This window comes from Aulonocara sp. 'chitande type north' Nkhata Bay, linkage group LG11 (genome assembly GCF_057382095.1).
Source record: "Aulonocara sp. 'chitande type north' Nkhata Bay isolate Kocher_YH1m ecotype deep benthic linkage group LG11, A_spYH_male_GT1.1, whole genome shotgun sequence".
Classification (NCBI taxonomy): Eukaryota; Metazoa; Chordata; class Actinopteri; order Cichliformes; family Cichlidae; genus Aulonocara; species Aulonocara sp. 'chitande type north' Nkhata Bay.
Genome location: NC_141354.1, coordinates 12,909,607 through 12,927,208, shown reverse-complemented (window position 1 = coordinate 12,927,208; position 17,602 = coordinate 12,909,607). Strand labels below are relative to the sequence as shown.

Here is a 17,602-nt window from a genome sequence, read left to right as displayed (position 1 = left end):
TAAGACGACCTTGAAGGGAGACTTACCAGTTTTAAAAGTTTTTTTTTAATTTTTTTATTTAATTTAAAAAGTTTTTAATACAGTATGTAGGATTTTGGAGCTTCATGATCACACCCTGTAGGCTTTTCCCCTGATGTTTAGAGTCAGTTTTACATCTACTTCAGGCACTTCAGCTCCATTATATGCAATGCTCACAGTAATCTAATTGATGTGTGGTTTTATTAGATTACCGCTATCATCATCACAATGATCAAGGGAATTCGAGAAACTAGTACCCAACCTGTGATTCCTAAGGATTCATAAACATATAATTTCATTGTTTATGAGGCAGTTTTTTTGTTTTTTTTTTATGAAGGGGAAAGTAAAGGTTTACCTCGTGTCCAGTTAAACACTCTGATATATGTGGAAATATTATTATATAGCTAGCTAGCTGTAATGTGCTTTGTGTGTTTGTGTTCTCTTACAGACCAAAGGGGTGCCGCTGTTCCCGTGCATGGACTGCAGCTGTGTATTTAAGAAACTTGGCAGTCTGAACGCCCACATCAGCAAAATGCACATATCCGTGATTGAGGTGCCATCCACCACTTCGGTAAGAGAAGGTTGTGTACCAAACGAGAACATCCGCTGGAAAACATTTCTTTGGTCCAGCATCTGAACAGAGGGTTCTTAAGTGTCCTGTGGTCCTCATGTTTAATGTTAACGAGACACCCTGGAGTTTGTTTCCCAAATTAGTTCATACGTAGGCTGTTTGCTTATACTTCAGAAAATTATGCTGTTTTTCTCTTTTTTTTTTTCCCTGAGGAAAGAAGTAGCTTCCCATAACTCGATTATGATCCAGAATTATTATCACTTTTTCAGTGTGCCAGCAGCAGGAAAAACAAAGTGCAGCACTAAAAAAAAACCTCAGCTGTATTGAATGCAGACAAGTCTAGTTTGATTCACTGTGGTTGGTAGCTTTAGCGAACCCCAGAGGCACTGTTACTGATAATGCTTCTCAAATTGTGGACTTTTATTTCCTTCTTTATCCAAAGATTACTGCACAGGATAAAGGGTTTTAGTTTTTTGTTTTAGTTTGTTTTTTAGTGGTAGATAATGGTTGTGGTTTGTTTTTTTTGCCATTGGTATTTCAATACATCCATGTCACCACTGCTATAAACTCTAAAAACTTCAATTTTATTGCACTAAAAGAGCAGCACCGTCTTTCAGTTTTGACCTGGTAAAATATTTCCCCCTGCTCTAGAACAATCAAGAACAGCTGCTGCCAAATTTGACCTGGTGTACAATCATACAAAGCAGCATAAAGCCAGTCGTCGCCCTAGTTAGAACGAGAATGGTGTGTTTCCATTATTTGGTTGTTAGCAGGTTATTAATTACAGCCTTCATTATTCAGTGATGATCTACCTGCCATATCTACACTTAAACGAACCTTGTGTTGAGAAGTTGTATCTCCGTGTTAATATGTGCATAAATAATGTGGGCATTAATATTTTATTTAATAATCACCAGTGCTTTGTTTCAAGCTCAACAGAGCCACTAATCAAAGTTAAGTCATCCCACAAATTGTGACCTGTCCCAGCTCTTCGTCACGTTGCTCTGTGTCTTTCTTGGTCCCCTCACCTCTTTTTTTGTCTTTTTTATAGGAGGCTGAAACAACAGGTCAGGCTACAGGGGTGCCAGAAGTTGGCGAGGGAGTGACAGATGTCATCCAGCAACTTCTAGAGCTGTCAGAACAGGTCAGTGGGGAGACAGCCCAGCCCCAGCCCCCAGAGCCAGCTATCACAATGGAAACTGCTATTAACCAGGACATCCTACAGGTGAGTGGCGTGTAATCGCATGATTGTTACAATATAAAAAGCAGTATCCAGTAACAATCTGGACGACAATCCGCAGACCCAGCTTGTACATTACAGACATTAATCTTCACTCAATGAGAATGGACTTAAACTGCAGATAAACATGATATATTCAGACAGAAGTTTTGAACTAAAAAGACTCCTGAGTGATGAATGATATGCTCTGCTTTCATTTGGTGATTGAATGTCAAGATTTTTTCACTGTTCTGCAAACACCATCCATCCAGGAGAGAGGGCAGTTTAACAAATATGCACCAGGAACTTTTAGAGATGAGCATCATCACAGAGTTTAAAACGGCCTCTACTCCCCAGCATGATAAGATATGATTGTCGCTGAACTTTGCTTTGCATCATGGCTTTTTTAATTTTTTATTTTAGTGGCCATATTAAAATTATTAGTACATGAATAATGAGATATTTTTAAATAATCACTTTCAGTGTTTTTCAAAGTTTTAAGCAGCAATCGTGTTTTCGATTTTGCTTTTCCCGGAAATATTCTTTGCACTTTGTTAAAAGAACCTCGTTATTTACTGATGTCCACAGGTCCTGCACTTTAAAGGGTTCTCTTTCAAGTAAAAAAAATCCCTTGATTTGTAATGACATTAGTGTGTGTGTGTGTTTTACTTTTAAAAATGAAATGATTTTGTAAAGACGACTGTAATTTCTAAGTTTACACTACAATCACATCTTGATTGTTCGGTTGATTGCTTCTTTTCAAATCCATTGCTGTGGTTATTTGAAATTGCTTGTGTGTGTGAGGTGTGCATGTATATTAAAGTTGTGGTGGTCCTCTGGTACTACAGCAAGCGCTGGAGAACAGCGGGCTGAGTGTGGTCCAACCCCAGAGTGACGCCCCACCAAGAGAGTCAGAGAACCAAACGACCGATGGCGCTGTTGTGGAAAACAAGAAAGTGCAAAGTACAGACAAACTGAACAGGGAGAAAAAGAGGAGCATTTTTAAGAAACCTATACAAATGCCAGGTAGGAGGGGATATTTTACTCTTTATGAGTTTACCCTTTCAGTGAGATTCATTTAATAAATACTGTTACAGAGATAATTGTTTTCTTTTTTTAAAATAAAATTATGTTCTGCCCTTTCCAGGCTCCATCAGGGAGGAGGATGGCGTTCGCTGGCACGGATGCCCCTACTGCTCCAAGGAGTTTAAGAAGCCCAGTGACCTTGTTCGTCATATACGCATCCACACCCACGAGAAGCCTTTCAAGTGCAAACAGTGCTTCAGAGCGTTTGCTGTCAAGAGCACCCTCACAGCACATATGAAGACGCACACGGGTATCAAGGCCTTCGAGTGTCAGAGCTGTCTGAAGTGCTTCTCCACCTCTGGCAGCATGAAAGTGCACATGCGGCTGCATACAGGTGAGAAGCGGGTCCGCTTTGTGAAGGGGTCACACTTGAAGCCATAGCAACACCAGCACATTTCACTTTATAGAGTCACTCCGTATGTTACATTATTTACTTGTTACTCTAGCATAGTTACTTTAAGCATAAGTTAAAGGAGAAGTGTGTGGGCTCTAAATATGTTTCAGCCGCTGTTATTTAGAATAAATAAGATATGTTGTGGTAAATTATGCAACAAATTGCTCAGGCAGGACCTGCATAAATCTCATGGTGCCACTAAAGCTAGAACCCTCATTTGTATTCATGTATATACTGTATACGCTATATGTGTTTGAGCTACTATGTGCACTGGTGCATTCGTTTTTGTCTCTCTAATTGCTGTGTAGTGTCACTCTGTTAGGTGTTTACTTTAGTGCTGGTTGTGTGTTAGTTCTAAGGTAAAGTTTTGATAAATGTGTTTTCAGACGTATGTCTCCGAAGGCTTCATGCTTTCAAAGTTTTGTGTCTGTTTTGTTTCATACACTGTTACCTGCTAAATGAAGGCTTTTAACCTTATGTAGCCAAAATGAAAGCAAATTACGAGAGCGTATATTTTTATATGTGTTATGTTTTCATGTTGATTTAGTTAATAACTTTAAAACCTCTATGTGAGTTTAGATTTTCATTTTATTTTATTTTTCTGTTGTTGTTTAGAAAAAGTTATTCTCTAAATATAAATTTTCCAAAACATCTATTTTTTTCCCTGACTTGTTCTAGGTGTGAGGCCTTTCCCCTGCCCTCACTGCGACAAGATCTTTCGTACGTCGGGACACAGGAAAACACACATCGCTTCTCACTTCAAAAGCTTGCAGCAGAAGAAGCATAAATTTCCACGGAAAGCAAACAAAGCCAAAGTGTCCAAAAGCAACCTACCGCTACCAGATATCCCCTTGCAGGAACCCATCCTCATCACTGACTTTGGTAAGAGGGCATGGTGACAGGCACACATATTGGGCGATGCTGCATTATTTTCACCACACAGAAGGCTAGCTGTTGTAAGCTCACGTGTTGTTTTTAACAGGTCTCATCCCATCCCAAAACCCCCGCCTGGCTTTTCAACAGTACCTGGATGTTGTGGCCAATGACCGGCCATACAAGTGCCAGTTCTGCAGTAAAGCCTATAAGAAGTCAAGTCACCTTAAACAGCATGTCAGGTAAAGCTTCTATGTAATAGTGATGTTTCAGTGCATAGTCTCAAAGAGCGAGAACACAATGGCTTTTTGAGGGCCAGTGCAAGTGTTTTTTTTCATAATCTGTTGCTACTTGCTAGTTTCTTTTTAGAATACAACACAGGTGAAGAGAATTATGGTCAGGATAACCACGTATGTTGAAGGCTGGAGGTGAGAAGAGCAGAACAGAGGAGGCATCACTGACAATAGATCTGACATTTAACAAGTCAGATACTGAATGACAGGAGGACACCACAGGCCATCAAAAGAAGAGACATCTTTGGTTCTGAAATTAGTTTTTGGCAGGATCCACATTGTCAACCCGTTTTTAATGGTCCTCTAGGGATAAACCTTAAAAGTGGAAATAACCTGCAATTTGAATATTTTTCCCCCAAATAACAAAGTTTAGCAAACGCTTGACTTTTTAGATTTGCGTCTAACACGAAATGATTTCACACTGAAGTCAGCAGAGCAGCGTGTCCCACAAATCCTTTCTTAGCTGATCTTATAATGTTAGTCTACATAATCATATCAGAGAAGTATTAACAAGTGTGTACCGCTCAGCAAGGTTTCATTTTGCTTGTCTTAAGCTCATCTGCAGACAGAAGGAAGGAGAAACAGTGGAACAGATTAGAGGGAGTTGGAGGTTTAAGATAAGATAAGATAAGATAAGATAACCTTTATTAGTCCCACACGTGGGAAATTTGTTTTGTCACAGCAGGAAGTGGACAGTGCAAAAGTTATGACGCAAAAATTAGAATACAATAAGAATAAATACAGTACACAGCTGTACAGAATAGAATAAAATAATATACTATATACAGTAGAATAAAATAGAATAAAAATATACAATAAGATAAAAATAGAATACGAATGCTATATACAACTGAGTAAAAATACAACGATGCCAGAAAAGATTATTGCACTTAGTGTTATTGCACATGTGTGGATGTGTGTGTTTGTTCAGTTAAAGTCTTTGTTGTGGAGTCTGACAGCAGTGGGGAGGAAAGACCTGCGAAATCTCTCCGTCCCACACTGTGGGTGCCGCAGTCTCCCACTGAAGGAGCTGCTCAGTGCTGTCACAGTCTGCTGCATGGGGTGGGAGACGTTGTCCATCAGGGATGACAGCTTAGCCGCCGTTCTCCTGTCACTCACCACCTCCACTGGGTCCAGAGGGCATCCTAGAACAGAGCTGGCCCTTCGGATCACCCTGTTCAGTCTCTTCCTGTCCCCAGCAGAGATGCTGCCGCCCCAGCAGACCACGCCATAAAAGATAGCAGAAGCCACCACAGAGTCATAGAAGGTCTTCAGGAGTGGGCCCTCCACCCCAAACGACCTGAGTCTCCGCAGCAGGTACAACCTGCTCTGCCCTTTCCTGTAGAGGGCGTCTGAGTTATGAGTCCAGTCCAGTCTGTTGTTCAGATGAACACCAAGGTACCTGTAGCTGTCCACAGCCTCAATGTCCATACCCTGGATGTTCAGTGGTTGCAGTGGAGAATGCTTGTGCCTGTGGAAGTCTACCACCAGCTCCTTGGTTTTACTGGCGTTGATCTGGAGGTAGTTCAGCTGGCACCAGTCCACAAAGTCTTGAGTCAGTCCTCTGTACTCCTTGTCGTCCCCATCAGTGATGAGGCCGACTATTGCAGAGTCATCAGAGAACTTCTGCAGGAAGCACTGGGTGGAATTGTGGGAGAAGTCTGCAGTGTAGATGGTGAAGAGGAACGGAGCCAGAACCGTTCCCTGTGGGGCCCCCGTACTGCAGACGACCCTGTCCGACACACAGCCCTGAGTCCTCACATACTGTGGTCACTCGGTGAGGTAGTCCAGGATCCAGGTAGTGAGGTGATGGTCCACTCCAGAGTTCTCCAGCTTGTCCTTTAGAACCGAGGGAAGAATAGTGTTGAAGGCACTGGAGAAATCAAAGAACATGATTCTCACAGTGCTTCCAGCGGTCTCCAGGTGAGCGAGGGAACGATGTAGGAGGTGAACGACGGCATCATCCGCGCCAATGCCAGGCTGGTAGGCAAACTGAAGTGGGTCCAGTGATGAGCTTGTTAGGCGCCGAAGCTGAGCCAGGACCAACCGCTCCAGGGTCTTCATCAGGTGGGATCTCAGAGCCACCGGCCTGTAGCTGTTGAGGTCCTTGGGGCGTGAAGTCTTTGGCACTGGTACAACACAGGAGGATTTCCAGAGCTGTGGGACTCTTCCCAACCTCAGGCTCAGGTTGAAGAGGTGCTCCATCACCCCACACAGTTGGTCCGCGCAGGACCTGACGACCCTCGAGCTGATGCCATCTGGGCCCGCTGCCTTCTTGCCATTAATCCTCCTCAGTTCCCTCCTAACCTGGGTGGTTGAGAGAGACAGGCTGGAGCCTTGTGTTGAGTGTGTATTGGATGCTGTTGTTGGGGGTGGGGGGGAGTGAGCAGGGTGAATAGACACCTCAGACACTTCAGTCTGAGGTGTCAGAGGTTTGTTGACAGACATAATGAATTTGGTGAGAATGAAATAAATGAGATTGAATTCATGCAAGAGAAGAAAGAGAGTGTGAAGGGGAAGTACAGAAGAGTTGAAAAAGAGAAATAGCTATATTCAGCAAACCCACTTCAACCTGTAAATATATATATACTCTTAATCCTTTCCCCCCCCAATTTATTTGCTTGTTTTACACCGCACATGGCTGAACTTTATTAACCTTGTTTCAAATGACCCTGTCATTTATGGATGGAGAGCAATAAGTGGTCTAATCACTCAGCTGCTCTGCTCTGTGTATCTCTGTTGAACTTTCTAGCCAATCTTTATGACAGAAATCTAGTCATTTGTCTTTGAGGATAATGATAAATAATGATGCTGCCATGTGTGTGGTGCCTTTTTAATGGCTGGTGCCTCATTATTCTTGTTTTCTGGCAGATTTTGAGTTCTAACTTGTAATGCAAGCTGAGGATCTATGTCTGCCTACCCCTACTGACAGTGCCCTTGAATTACCCATGAACCTGTACTGATACTTAAAAAATTTAGGGAATTTGATTCAAGTTCACCAAGTAATATATCATCCTGACAGGTCATGCTGGACCATGCATAGTGATTTTCCACCTTGTACTAAGGATATACCAATGAATTCTGTTCCTTAGTATTGGCAGCATTCCTCAAAAACTCATCTACAGCAGTGTGCTAGTACCTTTTAGGCTGCTTGATGTCCCAATACACACTGAACCTGTTTTTGAATGTTGCCAGGTCTCATACAGGAGAAAGGCCCTACAAGTGTGTCCAGTGCAGTCGCAGTTTTGCCTCCTCGGGAGTCCTCAAAGCTCACATCCGAACACATTCGGGGCTAAAGGCATACAGGTGTTGTATGTGCGACACAACGTTCACCACCAGCGGCAGCTTAAGGCGCCACATGACCACTCACAGTGACCTGCGACCTTACATGTGCCCCTACTGCCAGAAGACCTTTAAGTCATCACCTAACTGTAGGAAACACATGAAGACGCACAGGTCTGATTTCTGACAGTCTGCTTTTTCACAGATGGATTGGACTGTTTACAGGGATGTTGTTGTGCTCTGTGAATGTATCAATCAGAGCTATGTCCTGTCAAACCAGGTATGAACTGGCCCAGCAGCTACAACCCCAGTCAGGAGAAGACCCCCTGGGAGCTGGCACTGTAGCCCATGACATGCAAGTGGAAATAGAGGGTGACACTCTCCAGCAAGCCCCGGCTGAAACAGCAGAGCAGCAGAGCATGCTGGGACTGAGCCAGACAGAGGTTGTAAATGGAGGCCAGCAAGTGACACTGGACGCAAACCTGACTGTACAAGGAGAAGGTAAGAGCAACTGAATTCATGTCATATTATATAATGGAATATGTGCAAGTTGTGAAAGATTCAGTAGAACTCGTGAAAGCTGTAACACTGAAACCTCATTTTGCAGAGAAAGCGTAGCATTAAATTACCAAATTCTTCCAAAAACTCTGCGACTCACCTTCAAGAAAGTTTTCTGAGGTAATCTGTGCATTGTGTGAGTTAAGTTTCATTGCACTGAAAACTTTCAGTTTTCTTAAACGTGTCAGAGAGCACAATAACTTCAATGTACCTCCCCATCGTCTCCATCTGTTTGCTCTGTAGACCAACACATATGGTTTCACGCAGTATAGCTCAGCACACAGCCTCCAGAGCTTTAGCACTCCAAGGATAGTAATAGAATGATTAGTAATCCCTCTCTAAGGTCCAGGATCTGGTCCCTTAAAGTAAATTGAAAGTCATCTCCAGAAAGAAGCAGCTCAGCCTAGCTGACATCTGAAAACTCTCTAGATTTAAAATGTACATCATGTAGTCAGGTTCCATAATCTTGACCTCAGCTCTCTATATTTGATAAGACTTCATTAATATACAGAAAGCAAATCTACTTTGCATTTAAAGAAGGTACACTGCTAAAAATAAAGTGTAGCTTACAGTATTTTAATATGATACTTATAAATAAATATTGTCACACATAACACACAGTTATTTTTGTTATTCTAAAAATGTTCTGTGCATGTAACTGTGCATGGTGAGCTGTGTTAGTTAGGGAATCTGCAATGTAACTTGCTTTTTTAACCTCAATTGAAAGTTTAACAGTGGAAATATTGTTCTACTGTTTGTTTCTGTGAGCACTAACTAACTTGTTGCTTTGCATCTCTTTCTTTGTCGTGACAGACTCATATGTGACTACCCAGCATGCTTTGCCTCAGAATATCAGCCAGTTTGAGACACCAGCACTTCCTCAGTCTTCGTTTGACCAGCAAGCTCTAACACAAGGTATAAACATAGCATGTGTGGGCTGTTATGTGACAAAGATAACATGGTATGTTTATTTGCTATATCGTCTGTGCAAAACACAGGTTCACTGTTTCAGAATTCAAGAACCAGTAATATATGAAGAGTAGTAGTAACTCGTGCATAGTACCTTTAGTTATATGCACGCTTTCTGTTATAAGGCTTAACTAACAAAGTGTAGGTATTGGCCATATTAGTTATGAAATCTCTTATTTTGAATTAATACCAAAGGAAATCAGTCACACATAAATAGAATTGGTGGAATAACCCTTACTTCAGCTTCACAAAGGTCCCAAATGACAGAGCGATCGTGGGAGAAAGGAAGACTCTTTACAATTCCCACAACAAACCGAGCAACAGTTAATTTCATCAAACTATATATACCCTCTACCAATGTGTCTGGTATCTCCATATGTCTTTTGAAATCAGTGTGTTCTCAAACATTTTTCTTCTTCTTCTTGCACTAACTCACCATGGCGGCTGACTGCTGTTGCCAGCCAGCTTCCTTTGAGATCAGCATCAAACATCTGTGAGGCAAACTGAACTTTTCAATTCTGTGAGGAGGTTCTCTGGGAGAAGCCCTGTATTTCTTGCTACTTTATATATGTGTTGTTTACAGTAACTACACTGTGGTTGATTGAAGGTTGATTTAAGGTTCACACACTGTTTCTGCTGCACATTTGGTGGCTCTTAAAAGTGTCACATAAAGAATGTGCCCACACTGCCACTTTATTAACGCTACAGTCACACTAGAGAAAACAGTGATTGAGGTCGCGGCGCGAACAAAAACATTGTGATCGGATACTTTAAGGCAGCGGTCCCCAACCTTTTTTCGCCACAGACCAGTTTATGCCCGACAATATTTTCACGGACCGGCCTTTAAGGTGTCACAGATAAATACAACAAAATAAAACTAGTACCGGTACCGAAAAAAAGAAGATTTATTCATAACACACGTGAAAAGACCCAGAAAAACCGAGTTAACGATCAAACCGATAACAAAATAACGCTGAAAACCGATAAAAACCCTGAAAACTATACATTTCACACCTGAGCCTCAACTCTCACGGCCCGGTACCAAATGACTCACGGACCGGCCGAGGCCCAGGGGTTGGGGACCGCTGTTTTAGATCATATCAGTGCTTTTTACATGAAAGCAAACATGTACACATCTGCCTTTACATGGTTAAGTAACTTTGTGACATGCTGAAGTTGGATTGGAGATGAGAAATCAGAAATGGAAGAGGAAAAAAATCAAACAATTTATTGTCTTTTTACTGGTGCTCCCCGGGCCTCGGACCAGGGATTGGGGACCGCTGCTCTAAGGACCTTGGAAAGAAAAGCGTCTGGACTTCTTCAAGTTGCTTGAAGACGTTTCACCTCTCATCCGAGAAGCTTCTTCAGTTCTAGGGTCAAATGGTGGAGAGTCCCAGATTTAAAGCCCGGGGGGGGGGTGTACAATGATCTGTTGCTGTCTGCACAAATGCAAATTCACATTAGCTACTTACATTCAGAGTCCAGCCAGGGCATCATAGATTTGGAACATCTGTCTGCTTTTATAAATTAGATTAAATTACTTGCAAACCTTTGCGATTCTGTCCAAGGGTGATTGTAGCCGATCTCCAGATGGGAGACAGACTGCTTTCCTTCAGGCAACCCGTGCAATCGCCTCAAACTGCATGCATGAATGCAAAAACAATTCAAGACAGTCACCTTGTGTTCTTTTAGCCAGTGCAATAATTGCAGAATATTCTTGTAACAGCCTCTAGGGTGTACATCACACAGCATCAGTTCAGCTTTAATTATGTAGCATGGCAACTGTTATCTCAAGGGAAGCTTTACATTGTAATGTAAAGACCTCCCAGTATTATAAAGGTAACCTAGAGGTCCCCAATGAGCAGGCGCTTTGCAGTAGTGAGGGGGAAAAACACTTTTATCAGGAAGAAGTGGAAAAAAAGCAAAGAGAGAAGAAGAGCACAGATAAACAAACAATACCAGCTATAACAATAAAACACCTTTCTGCTGCAGGCTGAAATCCCAGGGGCGGTCTGACACTTTGGAAGACTGATAGTGTTGAGTTCAGCTTTTTTTTTTTTTTTTTTAAATCAATAAAAGCCATCCTCCCTGATGGCTGATATTATGCGGTGTAATGCAGATCTTAGACACTTTTTCAGATTTCATAGATTCCTATTATTATTCCTATTATGTTTTTAGTTGAAAAAAAGTGAAACATGTCTTGTGTTTGGGGTTTTTTTTTTTGTTTTTTTCAGGTAGACCCAATATTGCTGTCAGCCAGAGGTTAGATCTTTGGATTTGACTATAAACAAGACTGATTATTCTCATCTGACTCCATCTAGGCTTCACCATCACTGAAACAAGCTACAATCAGTCCCAGTTCTCCACAGTCCAGCAGCTGCAGGACTCCAGCACCCTGGAGTCTCAGGCCCTTTCATCCAGCTATCACCCTCCAAATCTGCTTCATGTCCCACCTGCTGAGGTGGTAAGTTATGAGTAGCTTTCCTTCTTTCATTTTAAATACATCATTACATTTTCATTAGTGTGCAACCACCTGAAACTAAAAATCGTGTTTTCACTGGGTTCAAATTAGCCCACTGGATCTGATATACAGGGAGTGCAGAATTATTAGGCAAGTTGTATTTTTGAGGAATAATTTTATTATTGAACAACAACCATGTTCTCAATGAACCCAAAAAACTCATTAATATCAAAGCTGAATGTTTTTGGAAGTAATTTTTAGTTTGTTTTTAGTTTTAGCTATTTTAGGGGGATATCTGTGTGTGCAGGTGACTATTACTGTGCATAATTATTGGGCAACTTAACAAAAAAAAAAAATATACACATTTCAATTATTTATTTTTACCAGTGAAACCAATATAACATCTCCACATTCACAAATATACATTTCTGACATTCAAAAACAAAACAAAAACAAATCAGCGACCAATATAGCCACCTTTCTTTGCAAGGACACTCAAAAGCCTGCCATCCATGGATTCTGTCAGTGTTTTGATCTGTTCACCATCAACATTGCGTGCAGCAGCAACCACAGCCTCCCAGACACTGTTCAGAGAGGTGTACTGTTTTCCCTCCTTGTATCTCTCTCTATCATGCATATGTTATGCATATACTAGTGTCAGTAACCTCATTTATTCCCTGTCCTTGAAAGTGCACATGTATTTGTATGTGTTTTAAGTTGAGCCAGTATTGATCTTTTTTTTATGCAGACGAATGGGCTTCTTCAGCAGAGCAGTCAAAACGACCTCCAGTTGCCTACAGAGACACAGGAGTACCAGGAAGACTGTGAAGACAACACTAAGAGAGCCTACAGGTGTGTGTGTTTCCATGTACCTATACGACTGTCTTAAGAAATGACTCCCACCTCTTTAGTGTTTAAATTACTATCTTTTAAAAACATCATTCGTTTGAATTACAGCTTCCACACTTCCTTGCCTGTCTGTGCACCCATATTTCTCAAAGGCAGGTTCTGCAGTTTGTCTTTGCTAAATTATTTCAGAAATCTGTCAGGATAGAGGTCACTAGCTGAGCTCTAGTCAAAGGTCTCCTCTCCAGTTTTCTCTGCTTAGGCCAGATGATTCGGGACATTCAGTGAGATTACCAAAGCTGTTCTTGTTATATTTGCTACATGTGACTGTACTTCAAAGTAAATCTTTGCCCATTCTTATGTTGTCCACAATCTGCTCCCTCTATCATCATGACTCACCTCCTCCTGGATTGACTACCTTAAGGCTGATCCATTACAGAAGTGATCTCAACCGTACAATGAGCAGAACCTGGTTTACACCACAGCATTTGGCATTCAGACTGAAGAGTTCAATTTTTATCTCATCAAAGTAGAAAATGTGCCCTTGTGTTGTTTGAGAGCAGTTTTACAGACCACGGGTTATTCGAGGGTAGTGTCAGTCTGCTCATTCCACCATTTAGAGCTGATTTCTGCAGCACTTACGCCTGATGAGTCTGGGTGCTGCAGGTTTTCTGACATGATCATTGATCATAAACCTCTGCTAGGCTCTCCTGTCCTTTTTTCTTGATCTACAGTCTTGTTATTAATTTTGTGTCGCCTAAATCACCCAAACAATCTGTTTCCAGAGCCTAAAAAGATTAATGATATTAAGTGTTATAAGCAGTGACCTTGAGAAGGCAGATGGTTTATAACTTTGTCCTTAATAACCTTACCTAACTTTGTTATCAGTGTCTTTCAATTTAAACTTTTGCACAGATAAAGCAATAGTATTTACAGAGATTTATTCGCTCATGTGTCTCAGGCTTCTCATTATGTTGAAATGGATTGACATCATTTTTTGTCTACTTATTTTGCCTTATTTATGGATTTAACTGAAATGAAATTCAATATTATTGGTTTTCTAATTTATTTCTAGTTAGACAGTTGGTGACAGTTTGCTGTCTATCCATACAGTCCATAAAAACTGACCAGAGAATAGTTCAGTTTCTAAATAAATCTAAATACTTTAACTGCACTATGTGGATACTGCTACTGCTACTGGGCCAAACTCTTTTATATTCGAAAAGCTGAGCCTGTAGTTTGTACTAAATTATTCAGTTTAGCTCTGGCAGATGATGTAAAGGCTCACCTGACTGACGAGTGGTCTATCTTTAAAATACAGCCCAGGGCCTTTGCTTCATCATGACCTCTTCCTATGCCCTGCATTTCTTCTCTTTCTTTTATTATCATTATCAGATAATGCCTTATGCTTTTATGTGGTTTATGGTCATGTTTAAGAGAAGACTAACAGATGTTGCACAAAACCACCAGTTAAAATAAAACATGTTTGCGAAAGGCAAGCTGCTGTTTTCTTAAGCTGTCTTGTGTGTATGTCCTTTCTCTATTTCACAAATAACAAGGCAGTGTAGATCATACGTCCAGTGAAATATTGCTATGTTATTAAAAATGTAATAAAATAATTACATGTTAAGAATTGTTCCAATTCGCATAAATTACTCTCCCAGATCTGGTGAATAACAATAATTCATAAAGATTTACAGCGATTCATTCATTCATGTTGTTGCTGTTTTTTCCATCATCAGGTGCAGTTGGTGCAGTAAAGCCTTTAAAAAGTCAAGCCACTTGAAACAGCATGTGAGATCGCACACTGGGGAGAAACCATTCGGATGTAACCTCTGTGGACGAGCCTTTGTATCAGCTGGAGTACTCAAGTCCCATCGGAATACCCATACAGGTGAGCTCGAGGTCGAGTATGCCATGTTTCACAATGGCATCCTAATTTGCCTAAATTATCTACACTCTAGTCCTTCAAAAGTGGAATAAGTCTATGAACTAAACATACTAAACATGACATTGATTTCATTTTAATTTTTTAATTTGTAAGTCTTTTTCAGGGACTGGCAGTAACAGTAGTGACACCCTAGAGGCTGTCACAAGGATCACACAACACCTTACCTCTGTTCTGTCTTCCCAACAGGAGTGAAGCCCTTTAAGTGTAATGTTTGTGACGCCTCCTTCACCACAAATGGCAGCCTGAATCGCCACATGATCATTCACATCAAGTCTTTCAAATGCTCCATGTGTGATGAGAGCTTCCGGACCAGCCTGCTTTGTAAGAGGCATATGAAAAAGGAGCACGCCATGGACGATCAAAGTAAGCATTACTGCATTGAGTTATACTGTATTTATATTAAACTATATGGTCTCTCCATCTTACACTGTTATGCAGAGCTGTACATGCACCACTTTTCCTTCAGCGAAGAGTGCCACATTAATCAAGTACAACATACATTATATCAGGCTTCAGCTTGTCTGAGTGCATCTTTGTCTCAGTCCAAGCTGCCTTGCATCAAAAGAAAGTGTCAACCAAAGATAGAAAGTGAAAAAACTGACTCTGTTTATCACAGTTATAAGCCTGGAGTCAAGTCAAGATGTGGAAGAAGAGGAAAATGAAGAGGAAAGTGAACAAAAGACATCAAAGAGGAGGGGTATGGAAATTATCACGTTCACTGAAGAGCAGGCAGCCGAATTGGCGAAGGATCCCGGCGAGGAGGCCTCAGTTTCGGAGCGAATACTTTCCCAGTCGGCAGCTGAAAGAGATCGGATCAGTGAGATTAAAGACAAAGCCGTGGAGCTGGAAACCGAACCCAAGTTTGCCAACTGCTGCAATTACTGCCCCAAGAGCTTCAAGAAGCCCAGCGACCTCGTCAGGTAAATGTTGTGCTGCGTATATAAATTTAGAAGAAATTTGTTTGTCTGCAGTAGTCAAAGTCTGAATTGTGTGAGTGTTGATGGTTGGAGGCTTATAGGACTGTGGACCTTATTTAGTTTTACAGCACTTGTCTGAACTGAATAATGACACAGCATAATAGCATTAACATTGCTACTGTGTCCTCACACCCACAGTTGGGCTGTGAAAATGCAGTGGAGATTACATTAACCATCTAAAGGAAATAAGAAACAGCCTTAGATATAAATCATCAAGCTATAATTTAATGCATTAAGTAGATGTTGGATAGATTAACAACAAGCAATAGTTTATATGTATGAAGCCAAGGAAAACAAATCAAGGACATCAGAGAGGAGGTCAAAATAAATGCATTTTAAATCTCTTCAAATTCTGCTCCATGTTATTAAAACTGCACCACAAACACATTTTTTTCATGATCTTTTTCAGTTTCTCAGCTAAACAACTCACCAGAAAGATAAACTGTATGTCCATGGATGATAACCATTTGTATATATCTATTCATATTAGGGTGTGTCTTTACTTTATAATGCATTTAGTTTGTTTAAAAGAAATGTAATCATCACTTTGATATTCTCATGTGTCCTTGTGCTCTTGCAAGTATAACTATATCAATCCTTTTCAATGTCCAGACACATCAGGATCCACACAGGAGAGAGGCCTTACAAGTGTGACGAATGTGGGAAGAGTTTTACAGTGAAGTCGACCCTGGACTGCCACGTTAAAACACATACAGGTTAGTGGTTAATCAGTAGAATATGTTGCTGACTTGTTTGTGTCACCACAAACACCAACCTTACCTTAAAGAAGCTGACACAGTAAGATTGAGCTCTGTTAATTCCGTTCGTTTTAGTAGACCTAGCTAGTCATATATTTGTATAACCCTTTTTTTCAAACACACAGTCAAGAATACATTCATACATAACATTAGGTTTTATAAAAATGGCTGTACATCGTAACAAGATGATGCAGTGCTTTAGTAATTTAAAATAAGAGCATGGACCAAAAAGGAGGCCAACTGCTGGAATACAGTCTCAGCAGATCGGCTTATACAGCTCATCTACTGAGACCTTGACATTTGTAGCCATTTAGATGTGATTAATAGCATCTTAAAATGCATTGTGAATTTTACAGGACAACGAGATCACTGAAAAGTGCACGCCTAAAGCAAGTTAATCAAGATAAGAGAAAAAAGAAAAAAAAAGTTTATTAAAAGTAGTAAAAGTTATTGGCTGACATTAAAGGTTTGACGTTTTTCTCTTTCTCAGATCAAAGAACCAAGACTAGATTCAAGATTCAAAATTCACATGCTGGTCAAAAATAAACCTGCGGTTTTTAAAGAGCAACGATTCATTTTCAGTTTGCCGCACATAACATCCTCTTTGTTTCTTATTCAGGTCAGAAGCTTTTCAGCTGTCATATGTGCAACACCTCCTTCTCTACAAAGGGGAGCCTGAAGGTGCACATGCGCCTCCACACCGGCTCCAAGCCCTTCAAGTGTCCCTTCTGCGAACTCCGCTTCAGAACTTCGGGTCACCGCAAAACACACATCCAGTGTCACTTCCGTCCAAATGGCGACGGCCGCAAATCCAAGCGTTCTTCCTCGTCCTCCAGTCAAGCCAGACAGGGTCAAGACCCAGCGACTGGGCAGGGTGTGGCTCCAAGTCAGGGGCAGCAGCCAACTGGATCAGAGGCTCTTCAGTCTGTGGGGCTGCTGCAAACACCCAGTGCTGACCCCAGCATTTACCTCCCAGCTAACCAGGTTCTCACAGGACAGTTTGACCAGAATCTACTGCAGTCAGGACTAGTAGGACAGGCCCTCCTGCCCGCCTCCATGTCAGGTAGGGATAATTAATGAGCCATTACTTTAATGCTGTAAAAGAGAGAATTGCAGCAAGAACAATGGTGTTTTGTTTATAACACACCTTTGATTTTAACTGACAGGTCCTAATGTTTTCAGTAAAGCACCATAAGAGCACGAAATGAGTGAAGACTGGTGCCCAAATTTCAATATCCAAGATATCACTGTGCAGTATTATTGACGACCCACTGGCAACACATTTCTTGTGAATGCCACAAAGAGTTACACATTCCTTGGTAGAAATGATAGGTGTACGATTAATG

At 41.1% G+C, this 17,602-nt stretch overlaps 1 protein-coding gene across 1 annotated transcript in view; it reads left to right on the top strand.

Annotated features, from left to right (window-relative positions):
• LOC147318600 (zinc finger protein 236) overlaps positions 1 to 17,602 on the top strand; it is a 54,733-nt gene that overhangs the window by 17,347 nt on the left and 19,784 nt on the right. Inside the window, exons 7-22 of the mRNA XM_086310635.1 lie at positions 467 to 589; positions 1,641 to 1,814; positions 2,657 to 2,834; positions 2,956 to 3,228; positions 3,967 to 4,170; positions 4,271 to 4,403; positions 7,650 to 7,910; positions 8,017 to 8,237; positions 9,108 to 9,209; positions 11,585 to 11,727; positions 12,473 to 12,576; positions 14,313 to 14,464; positions 14,708 to 14,884; positions 15,138 to 15,441; positions 16,111 to 16,214; positions 16,876 to 17,319. Of these exons, the coding sequence (XP_086166761.1) occupies positions 467 to 589; positions 1,641 to 1,814; positions 2,657 to 2,834; positions 2,956 to 3,228; positions 3,967 to 4,170; positions 4,271 to 4,403; positions 7,650 to 7,910; positions 8,017 to 8,237; positions 9,108 to 9,209; positions 11,585 to 11,727; positions 12,473 to 12,576; positions 14,313 to 14,464; positions 14,708 to 14,884; positions 15,138 to 15,441; positions 16,111 to 16,214; positions 16,876 to 17,319 (3,097 nt within the window). The remainder of the gene's footprint in view (positions 1 to 466; positions 590 to 1,640; positions 1,815 to 2,656; positions 2,835 to 2,955; positions 3,229 to 3,966; positions 4,171 to 4,270; positions 4,404 to 7,649; positions 7,911 to 8,016; positions 8,238 to 9,107; positions 9,210 to 11,584; positions 11,728 to 12,472; positions 12,577 to 14,312; positions 14,465 to 14,707; positions 14,885 to 15,137; positions 15,442 to 16,110; positions 16,215 to 16,875; positions 17,320 to 17,602) is intronic.